The sequence below is a fragment of the Canis aureus genome, chromosome 15, assembly GCF_053574225.1.
Source record: "Canis aureus isolate CA01 chromosome 15, VMU_Caureus_v.1.0, whole genome shotgun sequence".
Classification (NCBI taxonomy): Eukaryota; Metazoa; Chordata; class Mammalia; order Carnivora; family Canidae; genus Canis; species Canis aureus.
Window position 1 is genome coordinate 56727143 of NC_135625.1, and position 23398 is coordinate 56750540.

A 23398-nucleotide genomic window follows, 5' to 3' on the forward strand; every position below is an offset into this window, starting at 1 on the left:
AGGCAGAAGTCGGTGACGATCATCTCTGACCTCTCAGTCGGCATCATATGGATCCTAAGAGAATTAAAGTAAAATTAGAATTCTAGAATGCTTTTAGAGCTGAGAGAGACGTTGGGGTTGAATGTCCTCCCTGCCACAGAGGACAAAAATCAAACCTGGAGACTCGGGGAGGTTAAATACCAAGTCCAGGATGAGAATTCAGATATTTTAACATCCCAGACCCATGCTCTTTGCGTGTGTGTAGACCAACACTGCTCTCTTAAAACAAACAGATCCCTGTGAGAAATGGGTGTGGGTGGAGGGAGTGGTTGTTTGAGGTCCTGAGGCAGACACCATCTTGCATAATTAAACATTTTGTTGTGGGGATGAAGCAAATTCAAATAAAAGCCCCTCCCAGATGGCACCCCCAAAGTCCTAAATTGAAAACAATCGGACCAGCTACGAGCGAGTTGGAAGAGAGCAAAAGTGGGTGGTTTGCAGGCAGGTAAGGGGAGCATGGGAGTCTCAGATTCATTCCACTGCTGATATCAGATGGCATCAAATCCCAAAATTAGAGGACAACACTCACTTAGATAAACTGATGATTTGGGGCTGAGGTGATAGGGGTGGTCATGAAATTGTCCTGTGAATATTCTTTTATATTCATTTCTCTCTTTTCCTATGTGTTTGTTTTTCATCATATGGCTTAAAAATGTAAAGCACGTAAACCACCATTAATAATGCCCCTTATTGTTTATCATCCTACAAAAATGTACTCAAAAGTGTATCCATAGTTAAACAAAAGCCATTTGTGACTCCTTTTGGCTCTCGATATTCACCGTGTGATACAATTTGCCCTACCTAACAGGATATATAAGCAGAGCACTGTTGGCCTTCCCAACACCAACGCGGCCGCTATTTGCCAACTCAGGGTCGGGTCCTGGTTAATGTCGGTGAACAGGTAACAATTATTAGCAAATTAGCAAATCTATGTATTATAAACTTGTACATAGTTGAGTAACAAATGGTGATTGAATTGAATGTGAGAGGTTGTGACTTCATGAAAGTTGTTATAGAGGAAATCTTCGTAATCCCCGTGAACTTAAGAAATTCAAGAATATACATTCTAAATAAGAGGAAGTAGTCAAATGGCAGTTCCAACAGACCTGCTGTTCAATTAACAGCATTACCAACTGTGAAGGTAATTCTCTCTCCACTTCTACTTTGAGCCTACACAGAGCCTTTATTTCAGCCTTTATTGAAGTCTCTGAGTAAAGACTGAGACGTCCAGACCAGGCTTGGTTTAAATCCTTTTGTTAATATTATCTCATTTAATTCTCGAAGTGGATCTACTGAGCAGGTGTTGTCACTACATGAGCAAAAAGAAAAGTTCCTCTTGGAAAATTTAGAAACTTACTAAAACTCTGGAGTGGGCTTCCGTGCCTAGATGGGAATTTGGGGTTGTCAAAGGGAAGACACTCAACTCAAGGTCAGAAAATCAAGTCAAGCCAGGGCTGAATCCAGAGAAAAACAATGGGGGTGGTTGATTTGAAATTGAAATCCAGTCAAAGATGCTTGGCAATGAGATGACTCCTGATAGCAGCTTGGCCGATGACATCAGTGTTTGTTACAGTCTGACTTTAGTGTTCTTCACTGCCATGAAGTTCTGTTTCTGACACTCCTGAAGTCCTCGGCCATACCTGGCTTCCTCAGACTCAGTAGATGGCTTTAAAAAGTTTTCTAAACACCCTGTTTCTTGATACCTCCCGAACTAATCAACCCCTTCCCTCCTCTTTGCAGGAGTAACTCTGGGCCATGCCCTCCCTCCCCACATGCTCCACATGCCATTCTTTTCAGCTTCAGAAGGCTGTGGTCTCACCAATGACACCTGTTGCTCTTAAATCTTTAGACCCTCACTGGGCAGGGTTTTCTTCTGTTTACGTTGTCATCCCTATTTTTTTTAAAGCAACTAAACCAAATATCTTCAAAGTCCTCTTCTACATTTTCTTCAAATAACCTCTTTATTTTTTTCACTTTACTTTACCTTTGGGTTACAAAATAGATGTCTCTCTGTCCGCCTTGCTCCCATATCCATCTGAACTCTGAGCAGTCATGAAACTACACTGCATGATTTCTTTCTCTTTTATAGCCATAGAATTTCTGTTTTATTGAAAATAATTAAGAATTTTCTAACTCATTTAACCTCAGCATTTGAAAATATTGTTTGGGTTCTATAAATGGGAATCTGCAGTTCATAGTAAGAATAGGGGAACTAGCTATATAGATTGGGTGTTTAAAAACTTGGAATTAGGGGCTCCTGGGTGGCTCAGCAGTTCAATGTCTGCCTTTGGCTCAGGACGTGATCCCAAGGTCTTGGAATCGAGTCCCACATCGGTCTCCCTGCAGGGAGCCTGCTTCTCCCTCTGCCTGTGTCTCAGCCTCTTTTTCTGTGTCTCTCATGAATAAATAAATAAAATCTTAAAAGAAAAACTTGGAATTCTATCTAAACAGAAACTAAACTTTATTCAAACGGCTCCCAGTTGGAAATCTGAGGTTGTCCCAGGCATTGTTTCAAACATAATGAGAGATCACTCCACCCCACTTCACATCCCTGCCCCCATCGTGCCTCCTGTTTTTGTCATTTCTATGGTCTTTCTCTAGGTCTTTTCTCCTGCGTAGGTAGACAAGGCTGCTTCATTGTGACTTTCTGCTTTATGCACAGAGTCATTCATTATTTTAATAACAATAGCAAAAAGAAAAGAAAACTGTAGCAAAGTGGGTCAGGCTGCCACCTTTCCGCTTTACAGTGGGCTTTGAAAGCAACCAAACAAGGGAAGAGCCAGAGGCAGGCCGCTCACAAGTTACATTCCTAAATGCAGACACAGAGCTGAGAATGTTTTAGCATGAAGAACAGAGACTCAGAGGCAGCTTACAAATGAGTCTGTTCTTAGAACACTTCGGCTAAGTGTTCCCATCCCCCTAGCCACACAGGCACCCCAGTGAAGACTGCTGGAAGAGGCATAGACCTCCTATCCAGGTTTAGGCTGAAAACTACTGCCCCAGGGGCATTCTGGAGAGGGCCTGCCCACTTGGTAGGCTGTCCTGAGCCCTCTGATCCCCAAAAGGCCCGAACCCCCCCACTCCTGCTCTTACAGGTCACGTCTAACCTCTGCATGACCCCTGGATTCTAAGATGATGAGGCCCGGTTCTCTTATCTTCAGAATAATATTTCCAGATGAATGTTACATAGTTACTGCATCATAAAGTTGAGTGTCATACTTGTAGCCAGTCGTCAGGGCAGAAGAGGAACGTAACATTAGAGATGAGGACCTCTCGTGGGGGTTCCTCGGACAACTTGTGCCATCTTCTCTGTGGCACACCCACTGAAGAAGGATGATGGGGGAGAGATGCACACGTGCAGAAGGTAAGGAACTGCATAAAGAGATTGGAGGAGTCACAAGAAAGAAGCACAATAAAGCCAGAAAAGGCCTGAAGACCCTCAAGAACACTAACCTGTGGCAGACTGAACACTCTGTTTGGTTCCTGTTCTTATCATTATGTATTTACCTTCAATTCTACCTTCATTTAGCAGAACTGCTAAAATGAAATGTTAAAAATAGGGTCTTCTCAAACAGCACTTCAAGTAATATGGGAAATGTTCAGGCGCAGATTAACTTTACGCACATCCACAGATCACATGACCATGTTGTTCTAGGTCTTCACAATCTGATGCAGAATTCAATTCTGCTGTTTTTGTATTTATTAACAACAAATCAACCTCATAATTTCATTATTTGTTCTTAGTTTATGTAGGGGCAAATTTTGTTTTTCCTAGTTCCTTGAGAAGATCATATTCGCCAAAATAAACCGATCACTTTCAGCTAAAACAGAAGTATAGAATTGCTAAATAATCTTCGGTGGATCTACAGCAAGAATTTTATTTTATTTTTGAAATTTTTTATTTGAGTATAACTGATGCACAGTATTACATTAATTTCAGGTATACAACATAGTGATTCACAGGTTCCTACCTTATACTGGGCTCACCCCAAGAACAGCTACTATCCCTCTTTCACCAAATAATACTGTTAAAATATCATTGACTATATTCCTTATGTTTAGCAGGAATTTTAAATGGAGGTTTGTTTTTGACCATGTGACCTTTCAGTTAGGAAGAGAATTAGTCACTAACTTTTAGACTAAAGTTCCCTGAAGTTTAGACCAAAGATTCTTACCATCTTGGCATTAAAAATCAGGATACTATAGAATGATGATGGGATTTCCCAAATGCTTAAGATGAATGCAAGCAAATAATAAAAATGGCATGGAATAGGCTCCTACAAAATTAAAAATTGCTTCAACTTGCTTCCTTATTTTGGGAGAAGAAATACAGAGTACACTCTTTCTTTCTTTCTATCTTTCTTTCGTTCGTTCGTTTTTACTGCTCTGCTTATCATTAGAACCACGTTAGAGGCACCTGAGTGGCTCAATCCGTTAAACATCTGACTTTTGATTTAGTCTCAGGCCATGATCTTAGGGTTGTGAGATAGAGCCCCACGTCAGGCTCCAGTTAAGCTTGGAGTCTGCTTGAGATTCTATCCCCCTCTTCCTCCATCCCTCCCCCCTTCACATGTGCACTCTCTCTTTCTCTGTCTCTCTCTAAAAAAAAAAAAAAAAAGTTAAGTGATAATGAACTTAATAATCGTAATTACTTAAGCATCTGCTAGGAGCCTTGTGTACTATATATATTTTTTTAAAAAATCTGAATGAAAAATTTTATTTTCCACCTCTCTTAGATGTGGAAAAGGAGTCAACAAATTTAACTTCACATAACTAGAACGTAGCAGAGATAGGCTTTGATCTCAGGTGCAACACCAAAGCTTTATGTACTGTATCCACAGACCCTTCCTAGTTATCTGTGAATAACTCATATAGAGAGAAAACCTAGACCACCCTATGGGGCAGAGAGGCCAGCCATTTGGCTTATGTGTCTCTTAGAAGGATAACCAGGCTGGTGGGCCTTTGCTGCTATCTTCCTCAAGAGGAAGTGACATTTGTGAAAGAATTTCCCTAGATTTAGACCTTCTTAAGAGCAGAGACATTCCTTCTTTTCTTCTTCAATGTGTCATTATTACTTCTTTGTCAGTGGACACCCTTGGCACACACTTGCATGCACAGTGGTTAGGTGAGGGAGTCCAGGGGAAATTCTCTCAATTTTCTATTTCCTTTCACTTTGAGTTGTTTAGGAGGATTAATTAACTGCAGAATTCTACTCTAACATGTTCTCTTCAAGGTCCAGCCGTCTGTAGTCTTGCCTTGAGAGAACATAAACTAAAACTGGTTGGCTGAGGGTACAATTGTACTTGGAGGAAAAACATCCCACCCAGCAGATTTGTGCACAAGCCCCCACCCATGCACAGCCTGTCTATCTGACCATCTCTCCTTCTCAGGCATTATTCAGATACAGACATGGTATTCAAATACCTCAATAATGTGCACTGCTTGAAGTTTAGCTACTTTTTTTTTAGATGACAAGATGGAGCGTGTAAGCTGTGCTGGGGATATTTACCAGCCAAGATGCAGTAATTCGAAAAGGGAAGTGTCACTGTCAGGGCTCTCACTCTGGGCACAGTCAACAGGGAACCCGCCTCCTGGGAAAAGAGAACAGGGCTGGCAAATCCTAGCTTAGTCTGAATGAGGGCTCTGATTTTCCAAAGTGTTGAGAGAATCAGAAGAGGTGGGGGAGTTGGGTACTTAAATACTGAAACAGGCTTGAGCTAGTGGAGCCCAGAGAGGGGAGAGGAGGGTGGAGGAAAAGAAGAGAAGGTGAGGCAGTGGTGGTGGTGACGAACACTACAGACATTCAACAGGGGCGCGGTTCCAGTGGTCACCACCAGGAAAGTAGTTTTTTTGCAGGCAGGTGAAAGGATGGACTGTCCTGATTGACCACATAAAACTTGATTCTCTCCGACCAACTTGCTTGAACTCTAAAGTAGTATTTTAGATACAAAAATCTTTGCTGAGGGACAGCTGGGCGGCTCAGCGGTTGGGCGTCTCCCTTTGGCTCAGGTCATGATCCTGGGAAACCAGGATCTGAGTCCTACATCAGGCTCCCTGCATGGAGCCTGCTTCTCCCTCTGCCTGTGTCTCTGCCTCTCTCTGTGTGTCTTTCATGAATAAATAAATAACCTAAAAAAAAATCTTTACTGAGTTGATGCAGTTTTTTGTGTGTCCCCATCTCATTGCCATTAGATCATTTAGTAAAAACTTGAATCTCCTCTGTGCTCTCATTTCTCACGTTTTCATGAGATAACACGATGGTCATTTTGCTCTGTTCTAGAAATAGGCTGCAATCAGACTCTGAGGAAACAATCATTTTGTCTTTCGACTGGGAACAATTAAAACAGTTGCTGTGCATTACTCTCTACACTTCATTACTATCTTATTTTTATAGCGTCACGGAATCTGATGTGAGTCATCGGCATATGAGGCCTATGTCATTTCTGTCATTGAAAAGCTAAAGAACCCAAATCTACCCTTATGGAGGTGAATTCATTCCTTGGGACTCCATACCTACATGCTAGGTATTGCTACCAGAAGAACAACGAAGCTTACACTTATGGGGAGGGTACATTTATTTAAAGAGAAAAATTGTGTCTATAAACCGCAATACACTTTACTTTTCATGTGTGTCTTTTTATGAAAAGAGCAACACATGTATTAATTTTTCCCCTTTTTGTCCTCAACCTAGCATTAAGTAGAAACGTGTTAACAATAAATACAGATTCCTAGGTACAACCGAGTGTCCTTTTCTCTACTTACCTGTTAGGTGTTATCTAAATTTGCATCTTCTGCGTACACAGAAGAAGGGAAATTCACTTCTGTGTGCACATCCTAATCTTTTCACAATTTCTGGTCCTATTATCTGAGTCTACTCTTCAGAGGAAAAATAGTAACTTACAACTCTTAGCTTCTCTCTGACCCTAAGCTGATTTTTACTTCTCTTCTCTCTCTCTCTCTCTCTTTTTTTAAGATCTTATTTATTCATGAGAGACACAGAGAGAGAGGCAGGCACACAGGCAGAGGGAGAAGCAGGCTCCATGCGGGGAGCCCGATGCAGGACTCGATCCCAGGACCCCGGGATCACTACCTGAGCCGAAGGCAGATGCTCAACCACTGAGCCACCCAGGTGGCCTACTTCTCTTTTCAAAACTGTCCTTGACCTACTACCCAAAGTTCCATGTTGCCTTGTGCTCTGTCTCAGCTTCCAGTGGAAGGCATGTGCGCCATTGAAAAAGATCCCTAAAGGGATGCATTGTTTGCAATTGCTCAGCTTCTCTGGAACAACAGCTTTCATTCTAGAATTTTCTGTCAGAGTCATAACAAGCCTCAACTCCTCTGCAAATTTGATTCACATGTTTAATTCAAAGCAATGAATTAACTAATTTAGAGTTATTAAACCAGCAGCCTGCCGACTTTAGGAGAAAAAAAAAAACAGGACAAAATTTTTAAAAAGCTGACTATACAAATTTCCAACTTTTCAAGACGATGAGAAAGACACAGACATCGACTCAAATACAGCTGCCTAATCATATACAACTTTCAGTAGCTCTCTGAGGATAGCTTCCATTTTCCCTTCACTCTCCTTGTCAGGGCATGATAACCTTTAGACAGAGGGCTTTCTCTAGCTTTGTGGCTGTTGGCCCTAGAGCACACTGTGTGGTCAGCACCATTTAGGAGATTATGTTCATCATCAATACTAAGCTCTGCAGATTCTTAGGACAGAGAAGGAAGGGTGCTCCCGTGCTTACTCAGATGGAATTTCATTTTAAAAAGTCCAAAGAATGGTTTATCACATAGTGCGTTTTGTGTATAGTTGTCCAGACCTCTTTTCCTTTTTGGCAGGAGGTATACTGTGTGGTAAAGTAACTAAAATGTGCCGCAGACACAAAGGCAAGGACTAGGGTGCTCGTTAAACCGTTTTAAGGTCTCTTTCCCTCTTAGTCATCACATATTTCTAGAGTAAGTGTGGTTTAGGATATGTTTTAAAGAAAGGAAAAGATAGTTTGGCGAATATGGAGTGGAAGTCTGTCCAGCGTCACTAAGAATAGTATGTTTGACAGGCCGCCAAAGCTGCGAACATGTGTACATTGTAATAAAGGCTCGAAAGTTCTTTAAGGTTTCTACATTGGAAAAATTCATGAGTTCTCTTGTATGTGTGTTATTGTGGGGATCAGATTGTTGTTTCTGCTACTTCCACTGTTTTTCTACCAATTGCTTTTACAGTTTTTCTTTGTTTACGTAAGTGCAACTTGCATAGGGTAACGCGTGCACACCTGAAGGATACAGCTTGATAAATGCAATTCGTTGTAAGTGTGGTTTTCTTTTTTCAGATGTTTTATGTAATGCATTTCCGGTGAAGTTGGCAGTTCTGTGCTGAAGTTTTCTAAATGAGAACAAGTCTACACATTGCTTCTAAAATCCTTTTGACATATTCTTTGAGATAGAATTAAAAACCCAGCGTAGGTGAGTTCATGGCTGTCTTACTGTGGATTTCAGAACCTATAGCTTGTCAGGCTCAGGGCACTGGAGTGAACAGCCCTATGAGTATATTGTACTTTTCTGAGAAATGTAATATAATGCAGAACCTTGAGAACATAGTAATACGTGTACAGATATATACAAATATATATATAAAACATACATATTTACATATTACACAATATATATAAATGTCACACACAAACCTGACCAGCCTTCTTCCATGCATTCTGAGTCTTGACACCTGTCATTGTATTGGCCCAGGGTTGTTTTGGGTAGCTGGAAATCCCATCAGTAATTTGTCTCTCTGAGATTATAAGCTCTTTATGGACAAGAATGTGTTTGATTTTGTTTGATCATTCATTCCTCCTTCACTTCCATCCTCTGAAGCCCTTGAAGGCATAAGATCTGCCCACAAAAGAAATTCAATAAGGAAAAAAAAAAAAAAGAAATTCAATAAGGTGTTTTAGAGTAAATTTGAAAAAAAAAAGCAGAGATAGCCCTGGTTTCTAACAGGGCCCCTGTTGCTCCTGTGGCCCCCAACCCACCACAGCTCCTCCTCATGTAGTAAAATCCAGGAGTTGTGAGAAATCTCTCAATATGTATACTCGCTCATAATGTGTCATTTGGCTAAAGAGAAACCTGATGAAAATGGGAGGAAAAAGTGGAAATTTACTCCATTTCGACCTGATGTTGTCAAAGAACCGGAGTGTGGAACATCAGTATTCAGCTATCAGAGCTGCACTGTCCCCTGAGCCCCAGACCAGATCATTCTCAAACTTGTAAGTAAAATTGAAAGACATTCAAGATTTGTAGGGGTCGTCCTAATATAGACTAACTGTGTTATCTACTGCTTTGGTCTCCAAATGGAAACTTTCTTTAAAAGGGGGGACTTTGTTCCTCAGACTTCTTTATAATCTCTCTCTGTTTCTCTTGTTTTTCTTTCTTTTTCACCCCACCCTCATTCATGGCAGGAGTGATTGATCATTGATGAAGGAACATTCCCAAAGCCTATTAAATACCTGTACCAACGCTATTTATAATCTAATGGGATTAATTGAATGTTTACAAAATATAGGCTGTATACCCCAATGGTTATTTCTCCAATGTCAGGGAAATTTTACAGTTAGTATCTTACTCAGCAGATTATTATACAATATATTATATTTTTGAAATATATATAAATTAAACACAGGCTCCACATGTTAAATAACTGGTGATAACACAGTGTAAAATGACCACATCTCATTCTTAAGATGGAGAGGAAATGATGGGAAAGTCTCTGCTAGCTCCTTGGTAGTAGGTACTCTCGCTCCTAACGAAGAGTCCGATGTTTCTCTAAGATACTATATTGTATCATCCTTATTGTTTTCATATTTTCTGAAATAGCAGCATTTTTTACTGAAAACTAGATATCTAGGCACAATATTGTTGAAGTAGACTTTTAATTATCTCAGAATAGACTGCATATTTAGCCCTTCTGTGTATAATTTAAAAAGCTACCCTGGGCCTTATTGCTCTATCAGTTGAAGGACTTCCTGGCAACCCTGGTGAGGCTGATGATTTTATCGCTCATCTTTGCTCAACAGTTAGGCTGTGTCTCAGATCTCAGTGTGAAAGACATGGACAGAGAACACTCAGAACATACTGCCATTTTTGGTAATGTACTCAAATAGCAGCAGAAATTAGAAATCTATAAAAAGTAATATACACCAAGATTACATTTGAAAAACAAAAGTTAAATAAATATAAACAATTATAAAGTCAACTTCATGTGATTTCCTCTTGATTTCTTGTTCTGAAATTTTGTTGTATAATTACGTATCTTCTCTCTGGATTCCGGTTATCATTCATGGACTCTCTCTCTCTCTTTTTTTTTCTTCTGACTTTTCTTATTCTTTTTTTAAAAATATTTTATTTATTTATTCATGAGAGACAGAGAGAGAGAGGCAGAGACATAGGCAGAGGGAGAAGCAGGCTCCATGCAGAGAGCCCAATGCGGGACTCGATCCTGGGACTCCGGGATCACACCCTGGGCCGAAGGCAGACGCTCAATCACTGAGCTACCCAGGCTTCCCAACTTATTTTTGTAGAAAATTATTATTATTATTTATTAAATCAAGTTTCCGGGCAGCCCGGGTGGCTCGGTTTAGTGCTGCCTTCAGCCCAGGGCATGATCCTGGAGTCCTGGGATCGAGTCCCACCTCAGGCTCCCTGCATGGAGCCTGCTTCTCCCTCTGCCTGTGTCTCTGCCTCTCTCTCTCTGTCTCTCATGAATAAATAAATAAAATCTTTAAATTAATCAATCAATTAATCAAGTTTCTTGTCATGGGTGGCTGAGTGGGAAAAACTTAGCCCTAGGAGTCAATACTTAAATTTGAACCATAGCCTTAGTACTTGCCAGCTCTCTAATCATTGTCATCTATAAAACTGGAAAAGATGATAATTCTTTCCAGGGTTATTGTGATAATTAAATAACATGCAAAAAATTCTAACACTTAGGTTACCCAGATGTTGATAAATATATGATTAGCTTATTACACTGTAAAAGCACCTATGAAGAGATCATTATATATCAGGCATGCTGATATATATATATGTGTGTATATATATATATATAATATATCAGAGTGTGGAGAAAATCCCATTTTTACATTTAATTTCCATTGTGTACCTAAATACATATCAGAATTTATTTTTTAAATCATTTTAATTAGCATTCTTTCCATAACTTCATAGAAATGTTATTGAACTTCTGTGTAATTGATATGAATACTTTGGCAAGAGGTTATATGTTAATTCACATGGTGACATAGTTTTCTGATGATTGCTTTTAGGAAAATGTTTCAAATCTTAAATGTCCTATATTTACATAATCAGGAACCTTACCTACTCTTCTGTATCTTATTGTGAACTTCTCCTGCCCATAAGTCACAGTTTTAGCCCAGACACGATGATCCTCTGTTGTCTAAACCAAGGACCCAAGTTGAATTTAGGGCAAAAGACTTAGTCATGGTAGGTTAGAGGAATAAATATTTGGGGCACAAATGTGCTGCCAAGTAAGATTGCTCCTCAGACAAATAATAAATATTTGTAGCAAAATCTGGATCTGGCACTTGGGGTTTGAATCTCAAATAACTTAATTCTTTGATCTTTTGTTCAACATGTATAAAAAAGTGTATAATAATAACAATCACTTCAGGAGTTGCTGTGACATCATGGGTGATTTAATATTATTGATAACCTGATATCATAGATAATTCAGTATTATCACTTACCACTACACCTCCTTACTCTTAGTCTGCTTCACACCCACACACACACTTTTCTTCTAACTATAAAGAAAAGTGATTAATTTATACCCATTTAACAAATGTAAATACTAATGGCACTTAATGTTAACACTTAAAGATCGTGTTTCAGAGACGTTATCTCACTTTGAACTTTCCCACAGCTCCAGAAGAAAAGTAGGGTTATTATTATTCTTGTTTAAGAAAAAAAGAAAATTAAGGTTCAAGGTGACATGATCAGACTCTCACAGCTAATAATTAAGAGTAGAGATTAGCACTCACAACTTTGCAAGGATAATATTAAAGCATGATGCATTCCTCACTGCTAGATATAGAGTCAAGTAAGTAGTACAAAACCTAAGGCTGGAAACATTTTTTTTCTCATAAGTTTCCATAATATTTTCAAAACTTAGTCCTATGCTAACCTTGTAAAATACCAAATGGTTGTTACACACTTGCCATCTTCACATACTGAATCCTGAAGCTCACCTTCATTGTTTAGTTGTGATTATGTTATTTCATCAATGATGTAACAGTTTTTGCTTTAATAAAACCCTAGGATGCCACACCAGAAATAAAAACTTTTACAGAAATGTAAACAGCAGAAGTGGGAAGAGGGTGACAATCAGAAGCTGTTTTCTTTCACAGAAGAGCGGCAGGCCTTCCATACCTGGTGCACCACAGGGGATCAAAGGAGTGCCATCCCTCAGACATTTGTGCTTGCTTCTAAGTGAATTGTTTTCCAGTTTTACATATGGCTTTGGTATGAAAGAGCAAATATTAGAACTCTAAGAATTTAGAGGATATTGATAGCAAGAAAGTAGGTTATTATGTAAATTTGTTATGTTTTCCCTGGGTAAGAGTTCCAGGTCCCCCAGACAGAGTGTGGCTTAGCCAGCAGCCTTTGGGTAAAGTTCCCCATTCTACAGATGCCTGACAATTTCACATGTTATGGATAAAGTATAATTCTCAAGTGGAGAAGGGAAACAGAACGAACATCTAGCTCAAAGGTGAGGATGTGAGTTTTAATTGCAGACTTTTCACTCAGTAGTGTTGAAACTGAGCTTCTGTCTTCAGATCAAGGGGATCATAGACGTGTTTATATATTTTAGAGTTGTCAATATACGGTGAAGTAACATGTGTTTAAAAGTCCCAAGACTATGTTTTCTTTTAGCTTTCTGGATTCTTTGTTCTTTGGGGGCTTTTGTTGTTGTTGTTTTTAGCCGAAATGTAATGTATGTTCATTCTAAACAAGAAAGGCAGAGGAGGGAGGGAGGCAATAAAACTAGCAAATAAATAGAATCATACATCTCTATACTATTCTGATGTTTTAGAATAATCACAGATATTATTCTTAGCATAAGCAATGGCAAAAGCCAGATGACTGTGGACAAATCACTTACTCTTACCATTTCTTAATCCACAAAATAAGAGACCTATTTTTGACAAAATGTCATATTTATACATTATTCTCCAGAGGAAGTCACCAAAAGTCTTTTTAAAGTGAAAATAAATATAGTCCTACATTTTATTAAAATGAATGTGAAGAATAAAGTGTCAAACAGAACATTCAGAAAGTAAATGTTTGGTGTTTTTCAATCAAAATGTATTAAAATGAACAATTTGTGAAATGTAATTTCACAAATGTAATGTGAATACAACTCAATTCAAAAAATGCCAATGAATTTAATGAGCAGACAAAAGCAAGTTTATAAGCGAGTCGGGATCCTGTCTTCCAGTTACCTTAGCTAATAAGGAATCACTGGAATAATGATTGGATTAGTGAAATCACTTTGTTCAAATAAATTTTGTGAATAAACAGTTGTATGAATCATGACCAAAAAAAAATTAAAAAGTGCTGTTAAAGAGAAATGTTGGGCAGCCCGGGTGGCTCAGCGGTTTAGCACCGCCTTCACCCCAGGGCATGATCCTGGAGACCCGGGATGGAGATCCACGTCAAACTCCCTGCATGGAGCCTGCTTCTCCCTCTGCCTGTGTCTCTGCCTCTCTCTCTGTCTCTCATGAATAAATAAAATATTAAAAAAAGAGAAATGTTAATGAAACAATTCCACTGGGTAAGCAGAGATTGAATTAATAATACTAATTGTCAATCCTGTTTTGATTCAATAAACATTTTTGAGCACCAATTGCATTTGAGGCAGTGAGCTGGATGGTAGAACTAGGAAGACTCAGAAGCCAAAATTCACTGCTTTTCCAGTGAAGAAGAGAAATCCTAGTTAGGTATATCAATCACTGTTCCATGGGTCAAGGAACGAGCAGGGGAATCTATAAAAGTGGAAACCTAAAGGCTCTGACTGGGGTAGTCCTCCCGTATCTGCTGGGGGATACGTTTCAAGTTCTCCAGTGTTTGCTTATTGTGTTATGCTTTAGCAAAAGCAAACTCTTCATAAAACCCAGGGAGGAATGGACTATGGAAGAAGGTGTTTACTCCTAAATATAATACACATGAGACACTGGGAATGTTGATGTGATGGATGAGGACCAAGCCCAGAGAGATAGGTGGTGGTATTCAAGGGTGGGATGATACATAAGGGACCAACAGGAGAGGCTTTGAAAGTGTTTCCTAACATGGCTTACAGTTCTGAATCAGGAGTTCTGGAGTGAGCCTGGAAATCTGCATTTGGGTTAATTATGAGGGGATATATTCATAATGGAAGCATTGGGCAGTATTCTGAACCATCTGATGCTAAAAGCAAATGACACTTTGTAAGTCCCTTTTTCTCGGTACAATATCTGACACCTCATGTATAATTTTGGAAGGCAAAATGGTAAGTCACACTTTATTAACATCATTAAATGATGTTAACAACATTAACAGCATTTTCTAAGTAAAGTCTTCAGTGTTTCCTCAAGATCTACAGATTCGTATCATAGACGTAATCACCTTTCTGCTTAAATAGAACTCTATTCTATAATGTTCTGAGTCTTGCTTTCATCATCCCATCTTCTAACTCTAACTTTGCCCACCAATGCCAGAACACATGTATCTGCCACTTTGTTTTAATGGCTGCATACTGTTCCATTATCAGAGTATTTCATAAGTTATTTAACCATCCCTGAAGAGACCTCTGTGCACATTGGCATAACTAGAACTTCCTAGATGTAGTCTGTCACCAGACTTTGGTGATATTGCTGAAAAATGATAATTATGTGTTTATTGAAACACAACAGCAGAAAGGACACTCAGGTTTAATAATTGCTACTTCAGTGACCCCTGGCTGCCACTAGAGCACACGCCTCTCCCCGATGGGAACTTTGTCTTAATCATCACTGAATACCAGCCTATAACAAATGCCTAATACAGAGAAGTTGCTCAGTAGGTATGTGAGGATAAAGTGAATGAGTAAATTCTTGAACAAACCGAGGTTTGTTCATAGTCTTATCTCTGTGATTGACTCGATATGTGTCCTTACATAAAACTACTGACTCTTTCTGGGCTTCAGTTCCCTCTTCTGACAAACAAATATAAATCCTAGCCTGACTGTACCAAAGATTTGGCAGGAAGAACAGTAGAATAATAAATTTGATAGTGACTTGAAAAATAAAACATTCAAAAAACTCACATAATCATTGTCAATAAGCATTGAATAAATAACTTCCTCTGCAGGGCATAGAGTTTTGGAAATGTTAGGTATGTGATACTAATTATAAGTGTAAAACAATGATCAGAGAAAAATAATAGTCACTGGGGGAAGGATACTGGCTAATGAATTATTACTGTCTTATCCTTGTTATCCTTGATATCCATATCAGTATCATTACGAAAAAGACTTAAACTACCAGGTGGAAAGGTACTATTGACTATAAAAGTCACATACTCAATATTATAAGATTTTTTTTACTTTCTTCCTCCCATCGGCTTATTAGTTTTTATGTACATACCAGAAGCCTCTTGATGCTTTGTCTTACATGTAACTTTAGTTCATTCAGTTTAATTTGCCAATAGTGTAGTCAGGGGTGCCTGCATGACTCAGTCAGTTAAGCACTCGATTCTTGATTAGGCTCAGGTCATGATCTCAGGGTCATCAGATCGAGCCCCACGTCAGGCTCCACACTCAGCAAAGTCTGCCTGAGATTCTCTCTCTCCTCTTCCTCTGCCCTTCCCCACCCTCATGCTCTCTAAATAAATAAATAAATAAATAAATAAAATCTTAAAAAAATTTTTAGATAGTATACTCAGTTAAATTGATAGATAGATACTCGTATCTAGATACGGACACATTCAAAATGTTATCAGACTTCAAATACATTGCCAGCCTGCAAGGATCATTTGAATCCTCCAGTTAATATCTTTGCCTTTTATATGGGAAATTGGGGCAGAGAGACACAATAAACATAGGAGGGAAGGAATGAAGATTTGGGAGAAAAAATTGTGGTTCAGAAGCAAGAAATCTGATATATCTTAATGCACTGTTTATATTTGTTAATTTTATTCTATTTCCCTGCAGGTTTAAATGTGTATTTGGCTACTTGGCTACTGATTAGAGGACAAAAAATGAATAACTCAACAAACTCTTCTAGCAATGGCCTGGCCCTGACCAGTCCTTATAAGACATTTGAAGTGGTGTTTATAGTCCTCGTGGCTGGATCCCTCAGTTTGGTGACCATTATTGGGAACATCCTGGTCATGGTCTCCATTAAAGTCAACCGTCACCTCCAGACCGTCAACAATTACTTTTTGTTCAGCTTGGCCTGTGCTGACCTCATCATTGGTGTTTTCTCCATGAACTTGTACACCCTCTACACTGTGATTGGCTATTGGCCTTTGGGACCTGTGGTATGTGACCTTTGGCTAGCCCTGGACTATGTGGTCAGCAATGCTTCAGTGATGAATCTGCTCATTATCAGCTTTGACAGGTACTTCTGTGTCACAAAACCGCTCACCTACCCAGTCAAGCGGACCACGAAAATGGCAGGTATGATGATTGCAGCTGCCTGGGTCCTCTCCTTTATCCTCTGGGCCCCAGCCATTCTTTTCTGGCAGTTCATTGTAGGGGTGAGGACTGTGGAGGATGGGGAATGCTATATTCAGTTTTTCTCCAATGCTGCTGTCACCTTTGGTACTGCCATCGCAGCCTTCTATTTGCCTGTGATCATCATGACTGTGTTATACTGGCACATATCTCGAGCCAGCAAGAGCAGGATAAAGAAGGAGAAGAAGGAGCCTGTGGCTAACCAAGACCCAGTTTCTCCAAGTCTGGTACAAGGGAGGATAGTGAAGCCAAACAACAACAACATGCCTGGCAGTGATGATGGCCTGGAGCACAACAAAATCCAGAATGGCAAAGCCCCCAGAGATGCTGTGACCGAAAACTGTGTCCAGGGAGAGGAGAAAGAGAGCTCCAACGATTCCACCTCAGTCAGTGCCGTAGCCTCTAATATGAGAGATGATGAAGTAACCCAGGATGAGAACACCGTCTCCACTTCCCTGGGCCATTCCAAAGATGAGAACTCTAAGCAAACATGCATCAAAATTGTCACCAAGACCCAAAAGGGTGACTCGTGTACCCCAACCAATACCACCGTGGAACTAGTTGGTTCTGCAGGTCAGAACGGAGATGAAAAACAGAACATTGTAGCTCGCAAGATTGTGAAGATGACTAAGCAGCCCGCCAAAAAGAAGCCTCCTCCATCCCGGGAAAAGAAAGTGACCAGGACAATCTTGGCTATTCTGTTGGCTTTCATCATCACTTGGGCCCCATACAATGTCATGGTGCTCATTAACACCTTCTGTGCACCCTGCATCCCCAACACAGTGTGGACAATTGGTTATTGGCTTTGTTACATCAACAGCACCATCAATCCCGCCTGCTATGCACTTTGTAACGCCACCTTCAAGAAGACCTTTAAACATCTTCTCATGTGTCATTATAAGAACATAGGCGCTACAAGGTAAAACATCTTTGTAGAGAAGGAAAGTGGTCAGGGGAGCTTGGGGGAAAAAAAGGGATAAAAAGAGCTCCCAGTTTTAAAAATCTCTGCCATTGCACTTTATAGTCTTATTATGGAATGTGCAATTAAGGAGCCTAACAGTGACACTTTTATCGTGCCTATGCTCCAGTTTGAGAAACCCGCACCTTATAAACCCTGTCAGTTTCGGAGCAATGAGACCATGAAAGAGACATGCTTGGAGTTGTAGATTTAAGGGACAATCTACGCTTTCCCGTACTCTCTTGAAGAAGGGCTTCTGAATCTACAATTTTATCCTGCACAAGAAGAATAACCTCACTCCTTTTTTTTCCCCACCTCTTTTTTGTTCCTGCGTGTCCATACGAGGATGAAATGCCACAGTGACAAGCTAACATGGAGACTTAAACATAAGGAAATAGACATCACACAATGGAGAAGTGAAGAAAGAGGATCAAAACAGGATGTAGAAATGGTCTCCAGAGTGTTAAGCACATATTATTCTTTTGTTACAGTTTTATTTGGAGAATTGCGACATAATAAATGCTCTTTTCCCCATACCTTTTCCTTCTCCCACAATCAAAAGAAAGCAAACAAGTAAAAACCATAGCTAGATCACATCATTATTTTTCTCATTATGGCATTGGTTTTTATATTTCCCTGTTCTACATTGGGTAAGGGCAAAATCTGCAGGACTTTCACTAAATACAACCAGACACGGCCATGAAAATGGGCTTTCACCCCTGCCCACTGTGCCCTTCGCATTCTTTGGGAATATAAAAGCCTATAAGCATTTAATTTGCTTATGAACCTTTAAGTGAAATGTTTTCACCAATCTGGCTTTCTCTTAAACGAGCTTCTTATGTTAATCGGATAGCCTACCAATACATACACATGCTTGAGAAACCAAAGTCATTTTTTAAATTGAGGTTTTGTCAAATTAAATAGTCATTTGAAGGCAGAGAAAGTTTACTGAGGCCAGATGAATTTTGCAAAAGGAAGAGAGAAGGCTGAGAGGGCATTCTGTTTCAACCTGAATTTGCCTGACCCATGTATGAAATGCTAACTTGTAAAACATGAACTTCTGGCCTTTGTCAGCAGGATGAAGCTGCTTTAATCCAAAATAGGATTAACATACTCTCATGGCACCAATGACTTCTGGGGTCAGTCCCAAGAGAATAAGGCCTTCTCTTTAATACCTGCTAATGAGTGATACTCAGTGTATAGTCCAGTGAGGTTGTTTATAGCCATCCTCTGTCCCACGGAGGAGGAAAAAGTCTTTAAAAACATTTCCTGAAACCACATATTCCATCTTCCTCAAATTGTTAATTCTTCCTAAAACTTTTTATCTTCAAAATTCTGTCCATAGAAGTATAGTAATCTTTGTGGCAGAAATGTAGGGGATAACTAACAGAGGCCAAGTAAGATCATCAAAATCTGAAGAAGAATGTAGGTAGCTGTGCCTATGTCACTTCTCATTATTTCTTTAATTCTAGACCATAAAAAGTCAGATCAGGAACTATTACCCAAATGGCGGCTTTATATAGAATCTTGTCCATGTAGAGACTTCTTATTTGGTACCCCTAAGAAATATATGATTGTAATGATTCACGTCTAGCTATTTCTATCCCTCAGCTTTTTTTCTTACTGTATGTGCTATAGTCTTAAAATCAGATTTTCTAACAATGGCCCAACCAATAGAAATCAAGTTTATAAAACCCACTTCAAATATCCTATTTTGCATTTTAGATTTATGGGCCTTATGATATCTTGACCAGTAATACCAATGTGAGTAGCATGATTACTTTTTCAGTATTAAACCTTAGCACTTTAGAGTTGTTTTGTGTGACTTGCCTCATTGATGGCACCTCAACAATTTTGAGAGTCAAAAAAAAAAAAAAAAGCACAAGGCAAACAACAACAAAAAAGAATAGTTAGTAAGAAGCGAATTGTGAACAATAGTTATATGTAACTTACCCTTTATAAAAATAACTTCCTGTTTGAATAACTTCGGTCAGGTCATCCCCCCTACAAATCTCCTATATATAAATACGCAGTATCAGTTCATTGAGATTCCTTTACTCTACAGTTACTTCAATGTAAATGTTTACAATTTTAAATCCATATTTGCTTTTATTTTTTCAAATCAGTGAATCAGTGGAATGGAAGGGACATCAAGCCAATGAGCTGTTTGGTTTGCTGTAAATGAAACAAGTGACTGGATGAATATTTCACTTAGTAACTTGTTGTGCTATTATGATGTAGATTCAGCTCTAGTTGGGATGAACTCTTTGGATTCAAGAATTCAGGATTCTCGATTCGGGTCTTTTCTCGTCCACTCTAACAATTCAGCTCACCGTGAATCAAACTGCCTCTTGCTCTTCATTGCCATTACATCCTCCCTTCCTTCCTTCTGTTCTTGATCTTCGCCACAGCCACCACAACCTTGCTGAAAGAGAAACCATCACGCATTACAGCAAGGAAGTGAATATAGACTGACACATCATGGAAGCCTTGTCAACTGGAATCAGAGAAATGGGAAGAATACTGAACATGGTAGATGATTAGAAAGACGCAGAGATTGTATTCAAAGGCTTGCACTAACTATTGCTGGATTTGTCCATTCCCGTGGCTGTCATACAGGAACAGTTTTGTTCCCCGGGGGACATTGAACAATGTCTAGACACTTTTGGTGGTCACAACTTGGGGGAGAGCTACTGGCAGCTGATAGATAGAACCCGGGGAGGTTGCTAAACAGCTTACAGTGTACAGGATATCCTCCCCCTCACACACACACACAGCTAAGCATTATTTGGCTCAAAGTGTCAAAGTGCCAAAGTCAAGAAACCCTGGTCTACTTTAAGGAATTCTAGAGCTTGCTTTGTATAAATGGGAAAATAATCCTGTATCACTATTAGAATATCAGTGTAAATTGCTCACCTATTTGAAAAAGGTAGTGCTCACCAGTTGTGTATCAGACACACTGTCATCCATGAGTCTGGTGTATTTGTAATTCACAGATTGGGAACACAAGAGACATCGAGATATCCAGAATCACCAGATCATGCACATAGCACATTGTTTCCAACATCATCATGTCCCATTATGATTGTCACACAGTCAATTGAGGTTGCTGGTAATTGGCCATGAAAATGATTGCAGTTGATGTGGTCAGTTTCTATTGGAGCTGCCATTTTTCCTTTCAAAAACATTAAGAGCCTCTTTTCAGAAACAATATGATTCATCTCCTTTATTTTCACTGGAAAGGTGAATATTTGTCAAGAATTTCTTCTCTCCTCATAGCAATAATGTAAATATTCCAGAGTGGTCTTATAAGAAGAGGAGATTAAGAATGTCAAAAAGCCAATTCATTTCTTTAAAGAAATGATTTCCCTTTACCAGTTTGCATTAATTTAATACCAACTCCCAAGTGTTAGGACCAAGTTGCCAATATAATAAGTCACATGGGATAAGCTTTCCCATCTGAATGTGGAAGCTGGGGGGTCCCAAATACTTCTGCTCTTTGTCCATTCACTGCTTTTTTGATCCTGGAGATCTGACATTGGGGAAGACGTGAATTCAAAATGATGGCAACACATACTTAGAAATGCAATCTACTTTTATTTTCTCCTACTTAGTTCACTGGTAGTTGCCTTTCCCCAGTTTGATGATATCCCTTTCAACAACCACAGCACTGGTGTTGCCAGTAGATTAGGGAAGCACCCAAAGCTGGATGAATTGTGCAAAGTGTATTTTCAGCATGTATATATAATACCATGCCTCTTAAATATGCTTCTTTTAAAAGGGTGCACGCTGCAGCATGAACTGTGTGCATATTTAATGTATCTTTCTGGAATATGCTGTATGCTTAATATACATATTCTATAAATAAAGTAATGAAATGTATAATAGAAATACATATTTCTGTATGCAAATAAATATATTATACACAAAATCTTAATATGCAATATAGTATATGTTGCTTCAGAGAATAACAAAACTAGATTTTTATATGCCCAGTTTTTTTAAAGTAGTATTTGCTTATGAAGGAAGAGGTTTAAGAACAGCCAAAACCCTACCCATGTTACTATTAAGCTGTTTTATAAGCTTTGAAAGCATGGCACTGATTTTAAATATCTTTTGGAGGAATATATTAATAAATCTTTGCTGGTGTCACCGCATGTGACAAGAATCTCTTTGCTCCTGTGCTCCCGACTGGCCTGTGACTAGAATCTTCCTGGCTGTTACTGTTCCAACAGCTGTGTTGATCTCACGTCTGATTGCCTGATGAGCTTGCAACCAATTCATTGACATACAGCTTTGCTCTCCTCCAAATTAACTGATTTTTGTCAAATAAAAAATAATCTTACAAGGAGGAAAAGATGACCTTCAGAATGGTTTTCATTCCAAGAAGCAAGGTAAAAAATGGAACAAGCACTGCATTTTATAAACCATTCTTTGCAGATTGAGCCCAATACAGCATCCCATACATTAAATGCCAGAAATTCCTAGTGTAGTATGATATTGCAGGGTTCTCCAAGAAATGATGAAATAGGTGATTTGTTTCTTAATGCCCTACATTTTCTCCCTAGCACTTCTCTTCCTATCATAGCCCACTCAAGTACTCACATTCCCCAGAACATTTTCTTTGGCTCATTAGCATGAGTTCCTAGTTAACAAATACTGTTACAATTTTAGTTGATACCGGCATGCCATCCCAAGAGACACTTGCATTTTAATAAAAAAAGCAGAAACACTGAACATCTCTAAGATCTCTATTGGTGTTTAGTTACCAAGGTATGCAATGGGAGAGATGATTTTCAGTGAATTCCAGTTTTCTTTGCAAATTTTATAACATGCTTCACTGTCTACCCACTTCATAAATTTTACTTTTATCACAATCCACCCTTGTGCATTGTGGTCTCTTACGAAACCAAAATCATTTCCAGAAAAACAAATGAAAGAAAACAATGGAGTTTTCTATCAATTCTCATTGGTTTCTTACTGTTCCGATGAAATGTTCTCATTTCATTTTTTAGAATTTGACTGAATACTCTATTGATGAATTGTCAAATGTTATTCCTGACCAGGTGGTTGCAAATACTGAGAGAGGAAAAATACCTTGCCATCATAGAGGAAGAATTTTCCATGTTATAACACATATCAGTCTTTTTCAATCAAAAATTGAAGAAACAAAATGTGGTAAGTTGCGGAATGTAGAGATTTATTAAATAAGTGACATCGTATAAAATCTGTTCTTTCGCTTCCTAAACACACACACAGTAAGTCATGGGAAATTGCAGAGACCAAAAAGGCATCCATCTTCTGAATTTGCACCATTTACCCAGTAGCTCATCCAAATCCTTAAACTATACCTTTATTAGAAATGTCCGTATCTTCGGAGATTTTATTGAAGGATTTTTTAAAATAAATATTCTTTTAGAGGTCACTATTATAAGATAAGGGATGGATGGTGTTTGTGGTAAATTGTTTGTCTGTGTCCAGGAAGAATTACAATGGAGATCGCAGGGGTGGCCAGTTCAAATCTGGATAATAGTTGCATTAGTTGTACAAAAAAGATGAACATTATGATTCACTCTTCTTCAAAGTAATTTTCTTCATATTATAAATCTTACCGTTCTTACTGCCTTTTAATACAG

The 23398-nt window shown here is 38.9% G+C and overlaps 1 protein-coding gene across 3 annotated transcripts in view; it reads left to right on the forward strand.

The window, feature by feature from the left end:
• CHRM2 (cholinergic receptor muscarinic 2) overlaps positions 1-21914 on the forward strand; it is a 146362-nt gene extending 124448 nt beyond the window's left edge. For 2 of the 3 annotated variants that reach the window (XM_077850062.1, XM_077850061.1), the window contains one exon: positions 16280-21914. In XM_077850062.1, the coding sequence (XP_077706188.1) occupies positions 16327-17727 (1401 nt within the window). In that variant the 5' untranslated portion in view covers positions 16280-16326 and the 3' untranslated portion in view covers positions 17728-21914. Of the gene's footprint in view, positions 1-8482; positions 8506-16279 lie in introns of those variants that run through there. The other variant, XM_077850063.1, reaches the window with a different exon arrangement.
• The last annotated feature ends 1484 nt before the right edge of the window (positions 21915-23398 follow it).